Here is a 22,856-nt window from a genome sequence, read left to right as displayed (position 1 = left end):
AAAATGTGTGCAACAATGAATAGTAAATTTAGATTAACTCCATTTATATTTAATTTGTTTTTGGGAAAATCTAATGTAAAGTGATTCAATTTTTTTCTTCGACGGTGGAGAGCAAAGCTAAGCTTGAACACCAGTTGTGAAATAGAGAAATTGTGGTCGCAAAAATAATAGAAACAAAAATTGCTAAGAGCCAATATTCAAGTGGGGAATATATATATATATATATATATATATATATATATGACAAAATGTTTTCTTCCGTGAGACTATATATTTGAAGTATTTAATTTCATTACTTTTGTTTATAACCTATCTTTATTAAAAAAATTAATAAATATTTTTTGTGGAGACTTTTTCTTTAAATATATTTTATTTTCATTCATGAATTTCAAAGAAGAAACCTTCTTTAAAGAAACAAAGTTTAATTTTTATTTTTTTATTACATAAGCTTAATTTTACATAGACCAATGTTATGTTGACATAGTATATGTCCTTCATGGTAATTGATGAAATGATAATAAAATAATAAAAATTTAAAAATGTATTGATATGCAATATTATTTACTTTTACCTTTAACTTTATTTCGAAAATAAAAAATTATATGCATCATTATTATTATATTTAATATATATATATATATATATATATATATATATAATTTATATTTTTGACATTAGTTACACACATGCATGGTTAGAATACTGTACTCATCATCAAGATTTTTCTCTGTGAAGTTGAAGTTTTGTAACAAAAGATTTGATTCATGAAATGATTCGGGTAGCTTTAAGTAGTTAGTAGATGTTTCTATTGTTTACCGTATTAGTTTTAAAAGTTTTATTGTGTTATATTTTCTTTTTATAAGTCAGTGTATCACGTTCTGTGTTAACTCAGTCCATGTCATATATCACTCAGAGCCCATTCTCATGCGGACTCAACTTTCCATTTTCAATACATCCAATCACCTAATCTTCCATTTAATTTTAAGTAAAAAAATAATCAAAAATTTATGATATTTCTTTTATTAATTAATTTGTTAATTAAATAATTTCTTCCAAGCTATTTTCTAAAATTTCTATGGCCTTCTTTTCTAATTCGTGTTGTCGTCTTTTCCTTTGTCTTATCTTCTAAAGTTTTTTCAAATATTACATTTGTTTTTGTTGGACTAAGATGTATCCGCAATTACATGTATCCACTTATCCATGATATGTTTCAGGTTGAGATGTCCTTTATTAGGTAACTCCTTTATGTCTCATTTTGTTATAACTTGGTGTCCTAAACAAAAAAGCAAGTAGAAACACTCCTGAAATTGATATATCTTTTACTTTTATAGGCCACAATGTGCTTTTTGAATGTGATTGAAGTGTTTGAGGTGGATGGAATGCTTATAAAAACTCACATGTTCAAGTTAGAGGTATGTTACAAATGGAAACATAGTAATGAAAATGATTATACCTATATACCTCGTGAACAATGACTATTTATAGTACCTTTACGGGGCTTGTCTACTGGGTCTAGGGTATATAGGTTTATACCTTCTTAGGGTTTCATAACTTTGTTTAATTACGTCCATATGATCGATTGATGTTGTACCTGCATATATGGTTGTTGTGTTGAGATTATTTATGAGACGTTCTTTGTCCATCTTAGGCTCTAGGTACTACGAATGGACCTAAAGTTACATTCAAGGAGATCTCCCATAACATGATTAATGGCATCTTCGTGACTAATAACTAACCCATTACAAGAAAGGGACAAAGTGGTGTAGTCAAGCTTTAACATGTTTTTACCATTTTGGAGTTAATCATTTTCAACTCCAAATTGTTTTACAACATATTTTCACTGCTAAGAGACTCTGTTTTCACATATTTAATTTTAATCCTATATGCAATCCTTTTACTGTTTCATTCACAATTTAACTAGTTAGAACATTGTGTTTTTTTACCAAATCCTTATGGATATAACACTTGTTATACTACAAACTACTCAGTATACATGCTAGAATGTTTGATTGCTTTGCAACAACTCCAATAACCATCTCATTCACTAAAACATTCAAGCTCTCTCTAGCTCTTTTTTTCCACTTAGACGCTCTAACTAACTGGCTCTTAATACTACTTTGTAGATAATTAACCTCTCTTTATTGTGAAATTTTTTTTATTCATCTCTTATTGTGATTTCATTCATGTATTCAACAAAACAATTTATAGACTTATATCTTCATGACTATTATATTCAAAATAGACAAAAATGTCTATAAACAACTAACTCATTAACTTCCTAGACTCCAACAATTAGTACATTAATTACCAACAACGATTAACTACCTACAATGGCTAATTATCCACAACTGCTAATACATTTAAGTTTATAACAAAAATAATACACTCTTACTCTATATTTGGAGGAAACAACATATGAGTGATTACAAAGGTGTTTAAGTGTGTTGTACCAACCAGTAGAATAAGATCTTCTTAGTCTCTGACACTCCCATGAGGATGGTTTCATCTTTTGTGCTTCATCATTTGTATTACCATTATAGACACAGAACCACACCATAATCAACAACACCAATAGTAACATTCTCACTAATGTGTGCTCTTTATCCATGACGACAAAATTCATTATAGGTCTTCTCCTTCACTATGTGGCAGCTTATGTACATGTCTGTTACTCATTCATTGTTATGTATGTGTCACACCATAAACTACCACCACTCAACATGTTGTTTCTTTTCTCTCTCACTCATCATTCTCTCCATGTTTCTTTTCTCTCTCACTCATCATTCTCTCCACTACACATTTCATTCACTACACATTTCATTCACCATTGTCTTCACATGTTTCACTCTCTTTATTTCTCAAAAGCCTTTAAGAATCATTATTCATTCAAATAGAATAACTTATTTATCCAAAGATTACACCTTACCTTACTTTTCATTTCATTCTTTTGAAAAGAAGTAGGAAAATCTAGTGACAAAATTATAGGAATGGGAAAATTTTAAAAGAATTATGAGAATAGACAAGTCATGTTGGGGGAAGACAAGAATTCGAGCACCCCCTCACATGACTTTCGTGAGTTAATTGGTCAGAACACGTTCAACTTAAAAGTTGTCGAAGAGGAGCACAATTACGAAATATAATTGATTACATTTTATGATAGTCGTTGGAAGATTGTCGACTTTTAATTTTAATTGAAAGTCATACAAGGATAAACTAACTTCTAATTTCCATAATATTGAATGTAATCAATTATAGCTTGTATACAATTCTAAAGAATATTTTTCCTAAATGTACAAATATAAATGATTACTAAGTCTTAATTGTTTTTTATTATTAATTTACTCTTGTACATTTTTCTCTTAAAAGATTATCATTAATAACATAATCATTTAATAGATTACAATTTTCATAAATTATAAAATGTATTCACTATAATAAGGACCAAAATACTGTAATAATTAATTATATTGTAATTATAATTTGTTAGAGTTACACTAAAAAAAAATTCATAATAATAGATTGCAAGTATACTCTAATTAATTACTTTCGATATTATGAAAATTAGAAGCTACAACTTTTAAAAGGTTGCCAGCTCCAAAGACTCCAATAAAATATAATCTATTACATTTTATGTAAATCGCGTTTCTCCTTAACAACTTTTAAGTTAAACATGTTCTCACCAATTCAATTCACAAAAATCGTGAGAAAACTGTATGAATTTTTCATTTAATGTCGTCCTCCCCACTTGTCTCGTAGTTATTTTTTTTTTTTATTTTTCTGTTCCATTAATTTTGCCACCAAATTTATTTACTTTTATAAAAAAAACCAAATTAAAACAACGGATAGAAAAAGTAAACATGAGAAAGGAAATTGAGAAACCTGATTGTAGAGTGTTTTGTGTTTGTGCTGCCTAAGTTTCGAAAAGAGTCTTTAAATAATAAGAGGAGGCATCGTTTTATTTATTTATTATTCTTGTTATTACTAAATTAATTTAATAAATTATTCATTGATGAAATTTTCTGGAAGTTCCTAGGTGTTCAAAGGCAAGGTAATCCGTTGTCTTAGAATTATTAAGATAACAATATTTAGATAATATTTTTTTATAATATTTGTATATTATATATTAAAATAATTGATTTATGATAGTATTTATAATTATTTTTATTAATAGTTAACTAATTTTAAATAAATCATAAAATAATAAGTAAATAATATTTAAATATTGTAAAAAAATGTTATTTTAAGTGTCATCATGCTTATGTAAGAGAACGTATCTCTTCATGCCACTTCTTGTTTTGATCCTTTCCATCACCGGCTTCAATTATTTCTTTTGGTTAACAATTTATTTTAATTTCAGAACTCAAAGATCTTTTAAATTGGCAAGAGAAGGCTCTTAAAAAAGGTGATGCATAGTGAAAAAAACTAATTAATTTTAAATTAAATCAAATTTTTAAATTAGAAGAAAATAAAACATTAAATGTGAGACATTATATGGACTTTTTTTTTTCTTTCTGAAAACAGCTAAGATTAGATTTGAAGTTATCATTGTACCTTAAATTTACAAATGACACGGTTTTTCTTAGTTTAGAATTTAGTTTTAGATGTGAAATTAAAAACGTAAGTGTCATTAATGAAAAAAATTTCACCTTATACATGACATATGAAAAGGGAACATATGAGTCTAGACATTCTTATATGACATTACAATAACTTTGACACAATATTTTTTTTTTATAAAAACAAAAAATTAAAATATCACGAATTAACGATATATATAAATACGATGTTAATATTATTTTAACAAACCATTTTTTTTTGAAAAAATAAAAGACTGAAATAAATAAAAATTAAAAATTAAATTAATTTTTTCAAAGTATTAAAGAAAAAAATATTTAACCAATTAAATAAGCATAATGTATACAATAAACAAATTAAAAGTGTCAGAGAGGAGGATACAATGCACTGCAGAGAAGGTGGGTGCAGAGAGATAATTCTTATTATTATTGTGCCAATGTTATAAAAGATTAAGATACAGCTCCAAAACAATGATATTTTGCTATGATATGTGGAATGATATCCTTATGAGGCTGTTTTATTATTTTGTGATTTATTATTTTTGTGATGTTATTATTTTATTAAAAATATAATAAATTAATAAAATATAAAAAAATTGTTCTAATGTTACAAAAAATTTAAGATACAAGTCCAAAGCAATTATGTTTTGTTATAATACATAGAAAATGCTATCATTATATTTATTATTTCTTAATATGTCTTATTAAAAATATAATAAATTGATAAATTAATAAAATATATAAAAATTGTATGATAGGATAATAAAAAGTTAAGGATAAATCATGTAACTATTGTTTTTAAATAAATACTATTTGAAAAAAAAACTTTTAAAGCTAAAACTATATTACGTTTTTTGTTTTCTTCGTTAAATTAAATATTTGAGTTAAAATAATAAAAGAACAAAAGACTTGTTCGTATCGTCGTTGGGCACACACCATGGAGCCCGGCGTCCGTTCACTCCTTAACTCTGCCTCCTCCTCCGCTTCTTCCTCCGACGCCGACGACGATGCTCCCCACCGCACCATCGATGAAATTCTTAACGAATGTGACACTTCTTCTTCCTCAAGCTCTCCCACTTCCTCTCCCTCTCACTCTCTCTCTCCACTCACCAATTCCCATCCTCAAAACCCCACTCTTCAACCAAAACCACTCCAACCCGCACTCGATTCAATTTCTCGGCTCAAACCAGCCGAATTCTCCGACCGCGCACGCGTTTCGCGTCCGTTCTCTTCTCTACTACAGGGCGTGCGGTCCAACGCGAAGCCGGGCGCCGCGCTAGCGGCTGCTGCTGCGGCTTCTCGATCCGTTCCTACGCCGCACGCGGCGGCGATCATTTCCAGGAGGAAATCTGCGGCTGCGATCAGCACTGAGTTGAGTTCGACCGCTGCCGCTAGCGACGATTATTCCGATGTTTCTTCTAAAGGCGAATTGGGCGAGCTTAGTGAGAAATACGATCCTGTGCCGCAGAAAATCGAGACTCAGTCTAGTGAAAGTGCTTCTGTTAACGGCGAGCGTGTTGAGAGTGATGCAGATATTGCCATTGATTTAAAGGCTGGTAGTGCTGCTGACAATCAGGTGCATAGTGATACTGATAATGACAGTGGGACTGGCAATGATGATGGAAATGGCAATTATAACGATTCTTCTATAGTGAGTGAGGAGAATAGGAATTTAGATGAGGTTGACGGTTACCATGGGAAGGATATGAATTCTTCAACGTTTGATGAAGATAATAATGATCGTGACTTGGATGGGAATGATGGTTCTGAAAAGAGAATCTCAGCTATGGATTCAGCTGTGGAAACAGAAGAAACGGTGGATAATGGTGAAAACTCTGTTGGTCATGTTAAAAATGAGCTGAGTGGTGGTGGTAGTGACGAGGGTAGTTCATTGGGTGATGTTTCAGAGCTAGTGGAAGAGAGGCTTGAGGAATTGGAAAGCATAAGGGCTGCTAAGAGAGCAGAGAAGAAACGAGAATTTTCAATGAAACCACTTGAATTGGCTGAAAAATTGGAGAAAAAGCGAGCTTCAACCGGTTTGCATTTGGAAGAGGGTGCTGCCGCCCAGCCAATGAGACTCGAGGGCGTTCGGAGAGGGTCCACGACGTTGGGATACTTTGATGTTGATGCTGATAATGCAGTCACCAGGGCGATTTCGTCCCAAACATTCAGGCGTGAGCAAGGTTCTGCCCGAGCCGTGGCAGTTCATGCTAATTATATTGCAGTAGGAATGTCAAAAGGGCTCATTGTTGTCTTTCCCAGTAAATATTCCATTCATCATGCTGATAGCTCTGATGGAAAGGTTGCTTCCGATTCAATCAAACTCTTTTGATCTAGCTCAAGTTCAATGCTTAATGAATTATGGAAATTTAATTTACATCCTTGCCTACAAACCTATACTAGGCTGATATTAAGCAATAAAAATAATGCAATTCTTAAAATTTGGGTTTAGTGCTTAATTTAACTTCACAAAATCAGTGAGACTAATTACACCTTCACACCTTTTACCAGTGTTGTTAAATAGCCACTATAAAATTCATGGATTTGCAGTCTTGATTCTGTCCGCTTCTGTGGTCGTTGTTGGTGTCAGTTGCGTCATGCAACCTACATTCCCTTGTCATTTTTAGCGAGTCTTAAGCCAATTGAACTTTTGCGTTAATATTGTGCCAATTTTTGTGCTACTTGCATATAACTTATATTTAACAAACATATATGTCATATTTCAACGCTATGTGCCTTTTGCTATTTACCTGCAACCCTATCTATTATATGGTGTAGTGAATTATTGCTTTCCGCCATTTTTTGCCATCTATGATTGATAACACTGCCTGGTACAATGAAAGAGGTGGCAATAGGCAAACCAAAGAGGATGCAATTGAGGTGCCTTTCCAACACAACCCTCGTGCCGATGGTTGCGGGCTGGGAGTGTGGACAGTGCAAGTTACCCAACGATGGATCTATGATAGATCTTGATTGATCTTCAAATTTAGACTTAGGCTTAATTCAGCTCCAAACAAACTTACAAGGTGAGGAGCCTTATAAGCATTAGTTAGGTCATGTCGCTAAGGCAATGTAGGACAAAACATATCCCCTCATTCCTAGTAATATGATTATGAAGGTGCTGGAGGCTACAATGAAGGCAGACCAATGAGGCTGCAGTTAAGGCCTGTCAGGAGTACCACAACTAATATGACTTTTAAATAGTAATATTATGTTTAATGCTATCTTTTAACTTGATAAGTTTTTCTTTTAGATTTCACATTAAAAGCATATTCTATCAGATTGGCTTGAAATATCTGAGGAATGAGAAAAAAATACGAAAATGCAAACAACTTTTTTGTTTTTGATTTTTATAAAAATAAGGGATTAAACTACCTCACAAGAAAAAACCTGCCTCCCCAACACACAATGCACAAAACAGTAATGCTGACACTTATAATTTCAAGCATTTATTTGACTGAGTTTTGGTATCAGGTCTAACATCATTTATCAATATATGCTGTTTTCTTGTTAGATGTTGATGCTTGCTATACAAGGTGATCGGTCCCGTGCTCCAGTGACATCTATGTCTTTCAATCAACAAGGAGACCTTCTTTTAGCTGGTTATGGTGATGGTCATCTTATCCTGTGGGATGTACAGAAAGGGGTTGTAGCAAAAGTTATTAGTGGTGAGCATACAGCACCAGTAGTACATACCTTATTTCTAGGTCAAGATCCCCAGAATACTCGTCAATTTAAAGCAGTTACTGGTGATTGTAAGGGTCTGGTTCTCTTGCACATTATCTCGGTTGTTCCTTTGTTTAGTAGATTCTCCATCAAAACTCAGGTATATACCATTTTTCATTAATGTGCAGTGGGCTGAGTCCAGCGTTATGTTATAAAGGGGACCTGTGAGTTAATTTAATATCCAAGCATCTCACATTTGTCCTTTGTTGAACTTGGGTTAATCTTGTAGTGTCTTCTTGATGGACAAAGTACAGGCTTGGTGCTTTCAGCTTCACCACTCCTTTTCGATGACTTCAGTGGAAGTGCTTCGCCTTTTTCTCAGGGAAACACCTCAACCCCAGCCAGCAGTATAAGCAGCATGATGGGTGTTGTTGGCGGAGATGCAGGTTGGAAACTCTTCAACGAATCCTCTTCTTTGTTGGAAGAAGGTGTGGTTGTATTTGTAACTCATCAAACTGCATTGGTGGTATGGAAATCTGATGTTTGTGCTGGTTCCATGTGCCTTTGTGCCATAATTTTTCATTCAGCTTTGTTGAGACTTCTTTGTTATAGGTACGGCTGAGCCCTACACTGCAAGTCTATGCTCAACTCTCTAGGCCAGATGGGGTTCGGGAGGGGTCTATGCCGTATACTGCATGGAAATACATGACACAAACACATAGTTCTACTGGTACTGATTCATTTTATCACAAATGATAACTGATGTTGACTTATTTCTAAATATTTCTTGCTCTTGTAGAAAATATGTCTGCAGAAGCTAGTGAAAGAGTTTCATTGCTTGCAATTGCTTGGGAACGTAAGGTTCTGGTTGCAAAGTTAGTGAAATCAGAACTAAAAGTATATGGAAATTGGTCTCTCGAAGGTGCGGCTATAGGTCTAGCGTGGTTGGATGATCAGGTATTATATAATCTTTTGTCCCTGGATTAGCTAGATGTATGGCCACTTTTTTTTTTTGTGTGTGGGTGTGTACGACTTGTTTCCTTTTACACTTCTTGTTGTATCTCTTTGCTTGTTTGCTATAAGGGTAGTTGAAAAGATATTTTCTTGCTCAGATGCTGGAAGTTCAAACTTCAAGTGGACAACTGTATTTATTTTCCAAGGATGGAACTGTGATTCACCAAACAAGTATTGCCATAGATGGTATTGGAGGAGATGATCTAGTCTCTTATCATACTCACTTCATCAATGTATTCGGAAATCCTGAGAAAGCTTATCATAACTCTGTTGCTGTAAGAGGAGCTTCTATTTATATACTTGGTCCAACACATCTTCTCATTTCTCGTCTTCTACCTTGGAAAGAGCGTATTTCTGTTTTGCGGAAAGCAGGTGACTGGATGGGTGCCTTGAACATGGCAATGACTCTTTATGATGGCCATGCTCATGGGGTTATTGATCTTCCTAGAACCTTGGATGCCGTACATGAGGCCATAATGCCCTTCTTGGTGGAGTTGCTTACATCATATGTTGATGAAGTGTTCTCCTACATTTCAGTGGCATTCTGCAACCAAATAGGTAAAGTGGACCCATCCAATAATTCAAATAGTAGAAGCAATTCAGTACAGTGTGAGATAAAGGAGCAATACAACCGTGTTGGTGGGGTTGCTGTTGAATTTTGTTGTCATATCAAACGGATGGACATTCTTTTTGATGAAATTTTCTCCAAGTTCGTGGGAGTTCAACAACGAGGTAACATGTCTTAGCATTTTGTAGTAGTATATTATTAAGAGAGCGTCTCTTTTCATTTCACTTCTTGTTTTGATCCTTTTCAGCACCATCTTCAATTATTTCTTTTGGTTAACAATTTATTTTAATTTCATAGCTCAATGATTTTTTAAATTGACAAGGGATTGCTCTTAAGAAAAAGACAAAAACTAATTCATTGTAAATTTGTAATTTAATGTTGATAGAAGTTCATTCTTTACAAACCAAAACAAAAGAGAACCCATGAAACGTCTTCTAATATTTGGATGTTCTAAATTTCCTCTCTCCATGATTGAAATAAATGCTCTGTATTTTAAAACAAGTAAACACAGAAAGTATTTATTTTTTTGTATAATATTCTTCCTCTGGCAATTAGTGCATCTTTGTGAGTTAATTAATGATATCTCAATACCACTTGACATAAAATATTTTGTTGAAAACCATATCCTCAAAGTAAAACCATTGTAAAGGTATTATATTTATCAATACCTCTAGGACTTAGTGCATCCTTGCTCTATCTGGTTAACGTTCTTATTTGGGGCTTCTATTTATCTTTTTTCTACTTGGCCAAACCATATTAGATGCAATTCTGCATATATTCTCAATGGTTCAACCTGTGTTACTCTTACTTTCTCTTTGATACATTTAATCGTTATCATAGCTAATACATTCTCTTCTTTGCAACATTGATCTTATGGCACTTTACTTCCCAAATGCCAAACATTCAGCAGTAAACAGAGACCTTAAAAGAATCATGAAAAGAAAATTAATTAAATATTCATTTAAAATTATTACATTGTCATCAACAGTTTAATTCTCTTACTTTTCTTTGATTAATGGTTGCATGGTTGAATGGATATTGTACTAATTCTATTTTTCACAATTGATTTATTGAGATTACTTGATCCAGGAAAAATTAATAGTTTGTGTAAACGCTCTTACATCATTAATTTAGTCTTTTTCAAATTCAAATGGATAACAGTACAAATACTTCATAATTCTTTCCAGAAACATTTTTGGAGCTTCTGGAGCCATATATTTTGAAAGACATGCTTGGATCTCTACCTCCTGAGGTATTGGATTATGTCAAGCTTTTTTTAACATAGTGTGATGCTACATTATCAATATTATCTTTTTGACTTTCAAATTTATATTCTTGATTGTTACTTCTAATAATATTTTTTTCATTTTTATGTTTTTTCCCACTTTTGTCTAAGATCATGCAAGAATTGGTTGAGTATTATAGTACCAAAGGGTGGTTACAGCGGGTTGAGCAATGTGTACTTCATATGGATATATCATCGTTGGATTTTAATCAGGTTCTTGTTTGATCTTCTGATACATTTTTTCTTGCCTTTAATTTTTATTGTTGGCACAACTGTCAAATGGTTAATTTGATACTTTATTTAGGTCGTCAGGTTATGCCGGGAGCATGGACTTTATAGTGCCCTGGTTTATGTCTTCAATAAAGGATTAGACGATTTTAGGGCACCTCTGGAGGAGCTGTTTGCTGTCTTACAAAATAGCCAAAAGGAAAGTGCTACTGCACTTGGGTATGTTTTCTTTCTCCTTATTATTCCAGTATCCTATTTTTCTTCCTCCATATCCATGTATTATTTGTGAATTCCAACTCATGGCGAAAGCCAATATGGATTTGTAAAATTTGTGGATTTTGTTTGTCTTCTCAAGTTTAAAAATATGCCAAGTCTCTGAAGAATGCCTATATGAGCAGTGTAGTTATAGTAAGAGAACAAAAGGAGACGGTGGCAGTACTAGTAACCTAATAAATAATGGGAATCTCTCTAAAGCATTCCTAGTTCTAACATACTTCCATTATTTTAACTTCCCGTGGAAAAGGTAAAGAGAAAAGAAAGGTAAAAAATACCATTATTCACCAGTACCTAATAATTACATAGACTAGCTATGTACAATCTTTATGTCCGTTGACCTTATTTAGCTCCAGTTCTGATCTTGCATGAAGCCTTTATAAACAATTTTTAGACATCAATTTTAATAAAAATTGAGTTGACTACAATTTGTCCGTGCAGTCTGTATAATGTGTACAAGAAAACGGGTGGCAGTTTATACACTACGAAGAATCTAGAGAAACTGAGAATTGAAAGAGAAGAAAGTTTTTAAGTTAATGATTTTAGGAATCTCTCAACAGATGGCTCAGCTATTCTTAGTAGAGATTAGAAGCAGCTTTTGTAACTGTCTGTAGTTGAAATGACACAATAGATAACTAACTACAGCTGGCAAAGAATAATCTATGGCTTACCGTAGAAGCTGAAACACTTGAGCTAATGTACAATATGCGGTTTTGAGTTCTGTCAGCAGCTTAGAATTCTGAGTTTGAAGAATCACGAACTAGATCCATTGCAAGACAGTTTATATTTGTTGGCAAAGATGCAGAAATGACTTTGGCTGTAGCCGTGTCAGCCATATGTTGAAGAATCACGAATATAATTATAGCTTGGAACAGCCTTAGGGAACCTGTGGAGGTTCTTTACCTCAATGCCAAGTAAATAATCCCAGTCATAGAGCAAATACAGTGTTAATTTTGGTGATCTGGTTTTGCACCAAAATGGGAGAGGAACTAACTATGATGCACTCCTAAACCCTACGAGTAATGGATACAATGTGTATCTGATACGACAATAAGGTTATTTCATGAATAACAAGATATGATTCTATCCAATTTTTTTTTTTTTTTTTAAACTTAATGAAGATATAACTGTAATTGTGCACATCCCAATTGAAATCACTTTCTTAGACTTTGTTGAAATAAAAAAATTATAAATCATTGTCATCATAAATTATTTCCTATTATTTTCATTTTGGAATAACACTATTAATCTCATTACATTTTAAAAATAATTCATAAAGAGAACAAGGGTTTTATCTACATGTTCAAAACCCAGGGAGTGAGCCATGTAGACATCTTCTGAGAAACCACCATTAAGAAATGTATTGTTAACATCAACTTCCTTTATGTGCTATTATGGCAAGGGGGAGGACAACCATAATTTTTATGAAAGCTGTGTTACAAGTCAGGCCCTATACTTGTTGATTCCATTTTAGTTTTCCTTGATTTGTAACACACAATTGCAACCAACAACTGTTATGTCAAGTGTCGAGGGAATCAATGCGAACCATATTCAAGCTGCATGGCTTGCTTCTGAAGAGGAGAGGAAAAGGCTTGTTTAGAGATATGACCAATTTATATTATATAAATTTATATTATATAAAGGGTGCAAACCCAACCTTGAAAGTTGGTTTTGGAAGGTTGAATTAAATTTAAAACTAACTTTCTAAGAATAACAGAAGTAACAGCTAGGATAACTAACTTTAGCTGGCATAACTAACTATGGCTGACAAAGACTAACCTACTGCTTACAATAGAAGCTGAAACACTGAAGCTAATATACAATTCACCTACGCCAGAGAAAATTCAGTTTTTTCTGAACACATTAAAAGTGACTAAATATGTATTTTTTTCCCCTTATGTCTCTCCTTTTAACAGGTATAGAATGCTGGTTTATCTCAAGTACTGCTTTACAGGTCTTCCCTTTCCACCAGGTAATATTCTTCCTTGTACTTTATAATCTTTTTATTTTTCCTTTTTTTCTAGTTTGAAAATATTCCAATAATACTACAAGATAATGATTCAATTGTTGCATATGATTGTAGGCCGTGGAACTATTCCTCCCACACGCTTACCTTCTCTTAGAAGAGAACTTGTGGAGTTTTTGTTAAAGGACTCCTGTACTTCGAAGTCTCACACCATTTCAGACTTTGAGTCCAGAGGACCCCACCCGAATCTTTATCTTCTTTTAAAGTTAGACACTGAAGCTACCTTAGATGTCCTCAGATGTGCTTTTATTGAAGATGAAATTCCAAATGCCTGCTCATCTTCACCAGATTCAGCCAATAAACCTATAGAGGAAGCAAAAAAAGAAGATAAAGCTAATGAAACTCAAAATGCTTTGGTTCAGAACACAGTTGATGCACTCATTCAAATAATTGATATGAATATTGTTCAGACAGATACAACCTTTAGTAGCGGTGAAGATGGGTTGATAAAAGAGTGGTCTTCGAAGGACATAGGTTATCTATTTGAGTTCATTGCATATTATATTGCTACCCAAAGAGCTAAAATTTCAAAGGGTGTACTGTGCCAAATATTGGAATATTTGACATCTGATAGTCACTCCTCTACCGAGATTTCTGTTTATTGCTCAACTCCCAAAAACAGAGAGAAGCAAGTGCTAGCACTGTTGGAAGTACTTCCTAAGTCAGACTGGGATCCTTCATTTGTGCTAGATCTATGTGAAAGAGCCAAATATCATCAGGTAGGCATCTTGTTCATTTTGGCAATACTGTCTTCAGAAACACAATGATACAAAGTATGGACTTTTTATCTGATTGAGTAATTTTCCCACTTTTTTTAGGTTTGTGGATTGATCCATAGTTTCAGACATGAATATGTGGCTGCACTGGATAGTTATATGAAGGATGTAGACGAGCCTATTCATACCTTTTCCTTTATTAATAAAACATTATCACAGTTGACTGACAATGAGCATGTAGTATTTCGGTCAGCGGTCATATTGCGAATTCCTGAATTGGTTGAACTAAGCAGGTAATCCTCCTTAATAGATTTACCCTAATTAGTTGGATTCTTTTGAAAGGTTATGAGCAATTATGATTTCTATATTCAAGTTATGTAACCAATCATCTTAATTTACAAGTACTCATCTGATTTCTTGTAGGGAGGGTGCATTCCATGTGGTTATCAGTCATTTTAGCGAAGAAAGTTCCCATATCATAACTGAACTTCATTCTCATCCAAGAAGTCTTTTTCTTTATTTAAAGACGCTCATTGAGTTTCACTTATTTGGCACCCTAGATTTGACTAATTTGAGCAAGGATGACACTATGAATCCTCTTAATGGAAGGCAAGTTAAGGATCACTCTGAAGGAGTTAGAGATTACTTAGAGAATATATCCAATTTCCCCAAGTTCATGCGGGAAAAACCTATTCACGTGCCTGACGATCTTATTGAGCTTTACCTTGAGGTGAGCTTTTATACCAATGCCTTTGCATGTCTGGACTAACTTGATTTTTTAATTTTGTTCTTTTTGCCATCTAGAACTAATTGTCTAGGCAGAGTGTTTTTTATGTGTTCTTTGTTCTTTTTGGGATGCACCAAATTGTGTGGTTAGTGGTTACTTCTTTCTATCTCTTAAAACTTCATGTCTCATGGGGTTGGACATAATGTCATCTTTTCTTTTCCTTTGATTTATTTAATTAGCGTTTGTCATTTTACATCGGTTTTATATTGTTTTTCTGTATTGGGGGAATTCATTGTTGGAATTGCAGCAGGAACTAAGTTTTAATTCTTCTCATTATCTAATTTTGCAGTTATTATGCCAGTACGAAGGTAGTTCAGTTCTCAAGTTTCTGGAAATGTTTGATAGCTATCGAGTTGAACATTGTTTACGTCTCTGTCAAGAATATGGCATTATAGATGCAACTGCGTTCTTATTAGAAAGGGTTGGTGATGTTGGTAAAGCTCTTTCAATTACACTTTCTGATCTTAATGATAAATTCGTTAAGCTTGATGCTACTGTGGAAGCTGTAGTTTTAAACCGTAGCAGAGTTGGTTCTTCACATGTGGAAGTATTCGACACTGTTTTAAGAACAAAGGAGGTTTGTTTATCTATTCCTGAAATTATAGCATTTTAATGAATCTCCAAAGATGGAAGTATGCTTTGGTTTGTGTGCTTGTATGTTTTTATCTATTTGGTGATCTAATACTTTTAGTGGTTACTAATCTAATAGGGAAGTGACATCCAAGATCTATTGCGTGCCTGTATTGGTCTGTGTCAGCGGAACACCCCTCGTCTGAATCCTGAGGAGTCAGAAGCGCATTGGTTTAAATTACTTGATTCGTGAGTTTAATATCAATTTAATTTCCTTCCTTTCACTTGTTCTTAATTGAGGTTCCCCCCACCCACAAAAAAATTAAAAAAAAAAAATCATGATATTACTTTTGTATAAATATGGTTGAGCAAATAAAGAACATTTCTTTTTTTAAAATCAACCTCCTTTCTTGCATATTGTTAGATATTCCACATCGTTTGGAGTTAGGCTTAAAATTTAGTTTATAATTAGAGAGTAACCACAATTTATAAGTTAATTTTGTAAAATTGAGTTGGATTTTCAATTAAAGTCTGAAATGTCGACGTCTAGTTTTTCAATTTTCTTGCTTGAGAAGTCCAGTTCTCAGTGGAGGGAGGTGGTTGGAGATGACTAAAATAAAGTATATAAGTAGAGAGGAACTCTTATTTTACAAGTTTTTTTTGTAGGGTTGAGTTAAAATCAAACTCAATCTCTAAGAGGATTCTATACCAAAACGAGCATACCTCATGGTTTAACCCATATAAAGAAGAGTACAGCAGTGATTTTTTATTTTCATTGTTGTGACTATATAGCTTTGTTTTTTAATGTAAAATGGGTGAAACAAGAAGACTTTTTGCCCACAAACTGACAGATTTCTATGGTTGTGTGTAATTATCAAATCAACTAAATGTCTGAAGAACAAGCTTTCCAAAAATTTTGTTCCTGACATTTGGAAAACTTCTATATTAATTACCATTTTCCTTTGATCGAAATTCAGGTTTTGTGACCCATTGATCGATTCAAATGTTAAAGGAGCATATGAAAGTAAAAATCATTTTGGAATGTTAGCTGGATCAGCAGATTCACAACAGGACAAGGACGCCTATAAAAGCAGCTGGAAAATTTCAAAGTCCCGGAATGGTCATATCTTGAGAAAATTGCTATCACAGTTCATTAAAGAGATTGTAGAGGGAATGATTGGTTTTGTTCACCTTCCAACAATCATGTCTAAGCTTCTGTCTGATAATGGTAGTCAAGAATTTGGTGATTTTAAACTTACAATATTGGGAATGCTGGGAACATATGGCTTTGAAAGAAGAATTCTGGTAAGGTTACTTCTTTTTCTGTTTATATTTTTAGTTTCACTAGTCAAGATTTATGAAGTGTAGTATTCTTCATAGTTTCCAATCAAATTTGATCTATTGAAGTTTTAAATAGCCTTGTCAAAAAGTGCTGTAAGAAACATGACAAAATTCATTCAAGCTAAGTTCTTACTCTATAATCTTTTTGTATTTGTTATCAATTCTTTGGGAGAAAAATGTGGTCCTAAACTTGCTCCCGTACATTAGTTTTATCATGCAAGGGTCTGAAGCATGCCACCAAGTGACAAATAGTTGCTTGGTGCATTTTGTTTATCTCATTCACTATGCTAAATTGTTTACTTTGATGTATTGTTTCTCTGGATGTGTTAACTAGTGACATTTCTGAGAACGAAATGAACTTTCTTAAGTAGACATTTAAATATAACTTTGGTATATAATACACAATTGTTTGACAAATTACCGTTTCTTCTTTCTAGACAGCGAAAGATAATTTAAATTTTCTCTTCATCCATAAGAGGTTTTGTGTATTGTCCTGTATGTTCTCATGTTGCTACTTCTGCACTTAGGATGCTGCCAAATCGTTGATAGAAGATGACTCGTTCTATACAATGAGTTTACTCAAGAAAGGGGCCTCTCATGGTTATGCCCCCCGGAGTCTTGTATGCTGTATTTGTAATTGCCTTCTTACAAAGAACTCTGGTAGCTCTGGAATTCGGATTTTCAACTGTGGCCATGCAATTCATCTCCAATGTGAAGTTTCGGAAATTGAGGCATCAAGCAGAGGATCTTCGTCGGGATGCCCTCTATGCATGCCTACCAAGAAATCACAGCAGTCCCGAAACAAATCAATCATTGCAACTAATGGCTTGGTCAACAAATTCTCATCAAGGCGCCAGTATCCCCCTGGAAGTACCATCCATCCTCATGACAGTGATTTGACAGAGAATATGTATGGGCAGCAACAGATATCACGGGTAAATGTAATCAAATATTTGTATAATCACATCAATATTGTACAACTTCCAACACATTTATATTGAATCTTTTTCTGCAGTTTGAGATCTTGAGCAACCTGCAGAAAAATCAGAGATTTATGCAAATAGAAAACTTGCCTCAGTTGAAGCTTGCCCCGCCTGCTGTGTACCATGAAAAGGTAAGTAAAGTTGCAAACTTTCTGACAGGCGAAAGTAGCAATAATTCTTCTGCTATTGAGAAACAAAGTAGAAACAAGCAAAACCGGGAGCTAAGAGTTAAGGGTTCATCAATCCGATTTCCTTTAAAATCAAGTATATTTGGTGAGTAATGTTATTTAAGAAAGAAAATTATGGTTTCTCTTTGGTAATGCCTAATTCTGACACTAGGGAAACTTGTCTGCAGGCAAGGAGAAGACAAATAAGCGGTGACTAACTTTTTTGGAAACAGGGAACAGTGTAAGCAAAGAGAGATCAAGCACTAACAACTGTACAGACTAACAATAGATATCTTCATCTAGCTCAACCCATTGTTATTCTTTTATATTTTATTCTCCCCGTACATTTTACTAGCTGTTCTATCGGTTTGTTATCATACACAAAGTTCTGTATCTACGTGTACAATAGAAAAGCCATTTTAGTGAGATTGAGATATTCTAATCCTACCATGAGCAAACATCCTCCTCTTTTCTCTTCCCTTTTCATATTTTTTTGTCCGCTGGGTTGCTTTGTTTTCTTGCTCTCTCTTCTCAAACAAGCATCTTTCATTTTCTTTGCCGCACCATGTAGTTTTTATATTGTTGGGATGAGAGGTGCATCGGCAATGATTGTTATTTTAGCTGAGTTTCACTTTAACTAAACTAAATGTCCTAAAATGCTCAATTGCCTAATATTTTCTTAGAAGCACCTATAAAAAATTATTTGTTTATAGGGACAGATAAATGTTGAATAAATGTTTCTTTTGAATAACTACAAATATAAATTATTAATAGTATTAGTTGAGAAACTTAAATTAAAAATTAAAAAACTTAGTGTTATTAATTCAATAACATCTTAAATTTTTAATAAAACTAATTCTCTAGCGAAATATTAATATATTTTTAAACTTACTAATTTAAAATTTGTATAAATGTATTGATGAAATAAATAATTTAGTTTTTCAATTTTAATTTATTAATAGTGAAAATACTGTTCTAGTAAAAGTTAAGCGCTTAAATCAGTTGTATAAAAACTTTTGTTAGACTGACATAAAACATATTCAATTTGATGTCAGTGAAAGTTTTAGACAAGGTTATTTTGAGGTCATTATGATGTAATGATATAACTAGGAAACCACAAATGATGGGTTATTTTTGGAGTGCATTGAAATCACTTTTCTTCTAGAAGAAAGCAAATAATTTCTGTGTGAAAAAAAAAAGACAGAAGAGTACAATAGAGGTTTATATTATATAAAAATAGAAGATAAATTTCATTCTATAAATTTAATTTTGAAAGGTTACATAAGAGATATAAAGGTTACATAAGATATAAAATATAAAGGTTGCATAAAAAATAGAATTAGTTTTTTAAAATTGTAGACTAATTTAATCTCTCATTTTTTAAATTATTAATTTTATTTTTTAATTAAATTTTATTAAGTTTATTTAATGTTTTAAACATGTTTTTCATTAATAATAAGTGAAAAAGTTTTGCATTATTTATTATTACTATTAATATTTTAAATTGAAATTATTCTTGAAATAAGGATTGAAAGTTGATAACGAGAGACAATATTGGAAGCAAAATGGAGTGAATAATAGTTACAAGAAAGTACGAAGACATTGAATGAAGATGTGGACCTTATTTATATGGCCACGTGGCAAAGCATTTATGGAAATAGTCCAAAGTCTTTTTCATCATCTTCACAATACTTATCCATACATATATTTTTTTTCTTTCTTTTTTTTCTATAGAAATGGATTTTTAGGATTGATTTTCTTTACCCTGAAATAATGGTTACTGATATTAAAATAAGATGACATGCAATGTTTTAATTTGTTATTATTATCTATTTATAGTTTAAAGCAAATATCCGTAAATAGATGTTATTTCTTAACAATTTTTGTTACGAATTTGAATTTTAAGTGTTTTGGTGAAAATGTATTTTAAATATCTTAAACCAAAATTTAAATATGATTGTAAGTTTTTTCGTATTTAGAAATGTTTCATAATTTTAAACTTCGATTATGATTTTTCTTTGAGATTTTATAAATTTAAAGGAATATATTATTTCGATAAAAATTCTGTAAGTAAAATTTAATCACTTTTATTATTTTTGTAATTTGAGATCAATAAGAAAACTTTTAGAATTTTGAAGAAAGGACTAGATTTGACTTAAATAATAGAAGAGTTACAAAAAATAAGAAATATTAATTAGAGTGTATTAGTCATAAAGTATAGTAAAGTAAAAATACTTAAAAGGAAAGTAAAGTGTATGACGAATTGAAAACATTAATCCAAATTAAAAATAAAGAATATATATATATATATATATATATATATATATATATATATATATTATGTTATGGTTTCATTAATTATTATTATTGTAGTATTAAAAAATTAACTATATTTGTAAAGTATATTTTTCATTGAACATAAGTTTGAATGTTTTATTTTATTGTATAATTATTTAGTATTATATGAGCCTTTCGAAAAACGATACTTATTTTAACATTTTATATTATTTGAGTGATTTGGTATATGGATTATAACTAATAATTATACACAAACCTTGTTCATTAAAAGATATTTAACCAATAGAATATCAACTCATGCATTTCAGATGACTCGTATTATGTATGTCCTACCAGAGACTAACATTTAATCCAATCTAAGATATGAATTTAAAAGTGAACTCATGAATCATAAAATCAGGACAAGTTCATCGCAGCCTAAATCACACATCTACATGTGTCATAGTGTGTGAGAACTATCCCTCCATTTCTTACCACTTGATATATTAGTATACGTTATGTAAACCATCAATAAAGCTAAGAGATCTTTGTTGAAATAAGAGTAAGTTCATCATAATCCAACCTGCATATTTACACATGTCACAATATATGATAACTTCTACCTTAATTTTTTACTGATTTATATCTCAATATATGTGACTTAAACCATTAGCGAAAGGTTTAATTGCTTTTTTTGTCTCCAGTTTGGTTGAAGTGTGTGAAATTTGTTCTCCTTTTAGAAAAATGTCAATTTCGTCCCCATATAGAAAAAATTTGTGTCAATCAAGTCATTTCCACAAATTTTTTCTATATGGGGACGAAATTGACATTTTTCTAAAAGGGGAACGAATTTGACACACTTCAACCAAACTGGAGACAAAAGAAGCAATTAAACCTTAACGAAACTAGGAGACCTATGTTATAACATATGTGAGATTACTTAATTAATAACTAAAATAATGTTCAAATATCATCCCGATGAGTGATCTCCAATTCTTAAAAATTTCATCATTCTTTATGAGCATTGTAGTACAATATAACTCTTTCAAAAATACTAGATTTTAAGAATAATTTTAAAAATATTTTAATAACACAATTCCTAAACAATTTCAATGATTAATCCAAACCATTTTCCAAAACACTATTCTTTACTTATTTCAAATAAATTTCGGTCTGTTAACTTAAAGTGTGCATATTTAAAATCATATCAATTTTATAAAACTATGATAAGAAAAGATAAAGAAATTTATTTTAGTTATTTAAATCATATTCAAAACTCAATTTACAAAAATTCTATAATTGACATATATAATCTCGTATTGAGATCAACGTATCAGTACAAGTATTAAATTCAAAACATATGAAACAATAATTTATTATACAAAACACAACATTCAAGTTCAAACCTTCAAATTTCTTCTTAACCAACCACAATCCCTACCTATAAAATACAAAATCTAATTTCCAAGTCACATTCACATATAGATTATCTATCTAATGATTTTATATAAAAAAAAGTTCAAATAATTTTCCTTATCTGAAATATTGAACTTCAAAGTAATTTTCAAAATTGAGTAATAAAATTGTTCCAAAATTTAGAAACATAGAACAAGATGTTCAAACATAATAAAATTTTAGTACGTAATTAAACAAGTTAAGAAAATTACTTCTTTCAAGTGATTCTAGTGATTAATGACAAAATATATGGAAACAGAGAAAAAAAAATCTTTCACAAATATACATTAGATGTGTTGGATTAAGAAGAGAAGAAATTAAACGCATATAAAAATGAATCATTCAAATTTATTATCTTAAAATTTTGAGTTGAAAATACTTAATTAATAAAAAAACATTAAAATATTATTAAAAAATAGATATAGATGAATTTTAATCAATGTATAGATTTAATTTATTAAAGTAATGTTTTTGACAAATTAATTAAGAGATTTAATATAATGGTCACATCGATACATTCTAAAAATTAAGAGAAACTTTATTAGTTTTTTACTATTAAAGGGAGTAGATTGAAAAAACAATAAATGGATAAAAAAGGTAATTAAGCATATAATATTACAATTACATGAATACTAAGAAATATCTTCAAAAAATAGTAAATAAACTTTACATATACATATATAATAAGTATAAATTATATACGGTAATTGTATGGTATTTACTATAATCGAAGAGAGAAAAAAGCATGGAAATGCTTGAAATTGTGAATCTATTTCCTAGTTATAAATCTAAGAAATGACATATTTCTATCAAATTTGAATGGGTAGATAGCTCAATGGTAAGCATTTGACTGCAGATCAAGAGGTCACCCGGTTGCGACCTTAATTGCATTTTACATTTACTCCAAAAACATTGAAGTCACAAAT

At 31.6% G+C, this 22,856-nt stretch overlaps 1 protein-coding gene across 1 annotated transcript; it reads left to right on the top strand.

Annotated features, from left to right (window-relative positions):
- Nucleotides 1–5,457: 5,457 nt before the first annotated feature.
- On the top strand, nucleotides 5,458–18,643 carry LOC106780350 (vacuolar protein sorting-associated protein 8 homolog). The gene is made up of 19 exons (XM_014668625.2): nucleotides 5,458–6,876; nucleotides 8,089–8,400; nucleotides 8,530–8,766; nucleotides 8,853–8,970; nucleotides 9,040–9,197; nucleotides 9,353–9,986; nucleotides 11,010–11,074; nucleotides 11,219–11,320; nucleotides 11,412–11,554; nucleotides 13,525–13,580; nucleotides 13,692–14,353; nucleotides 14,453–14,643; nucleotides 14,774–15,080; nucleotides 15,427–15,714; nucleotides 15,847–15,956; nucleotides 16,685–17,012; nucleotides 17,576–17,983; nucleotides 18,064–18,304; nucleotides 18,387–18,643. Exons 1-19 carry the CDS (start codon nucleotides 5,512–5,514, stop codon nucleotides 18,410–18,412), a joined length of 5,751 nt encoding a protein of 1,916 aa, XP_014524111.1. The 5' UTR covers nucleotides 5,458–5,511; the 3' UTR covers nucleotides 18,413–18,643.
- The last annotated feature ends 4,213 nt before the right edge of the window (nucleotides 18,644–22,856 follow it).

This window comes from Vigna radiata, unplaced genomic scaffold, assembly GCF_000741045.1.
Source record: "Vigna radiata var. radiata cultivar VC1973A unplaced genomic scaffold, Vradiata_ver6 scaffold_179, whole genome shotgun sequence".
NCBI classification, from domain to species: Eukaryota; Viridiplantae; Streptophyta; class Magnoliopsida; order Fabales; family Fabaceae; genus Vigna; species Vigna radiata.
The sequence above is the reverse complement of the archived record's forward strand: the minus strand, read 5'-3'. Positions and strand labels throughout refer to the sequence as shown.

Coding starts and splice junctions, on each gene's coding strand:
- LOC106780350 (XM_014668625.2), top strand. CDS start 5,512: ATGGAGCCCGGCGTCCGTTCACTCCTTAACTCTGCCTCCTCCTCCGCT. Junction 8,401..8,529: donor GATTCTCCATCAAAACTCAG/GTATATACCATT, acceptor TTAATCTTGTAG/TGTCTTCTTGATGGACAAAG. Junction 9,198..9,352: donor TAGCGTGGTTGGATGATCAG/GTATTATATAAT, acceptor TTTCTTGCTCAG/ATGCTGGAAGTTCAAACTTC.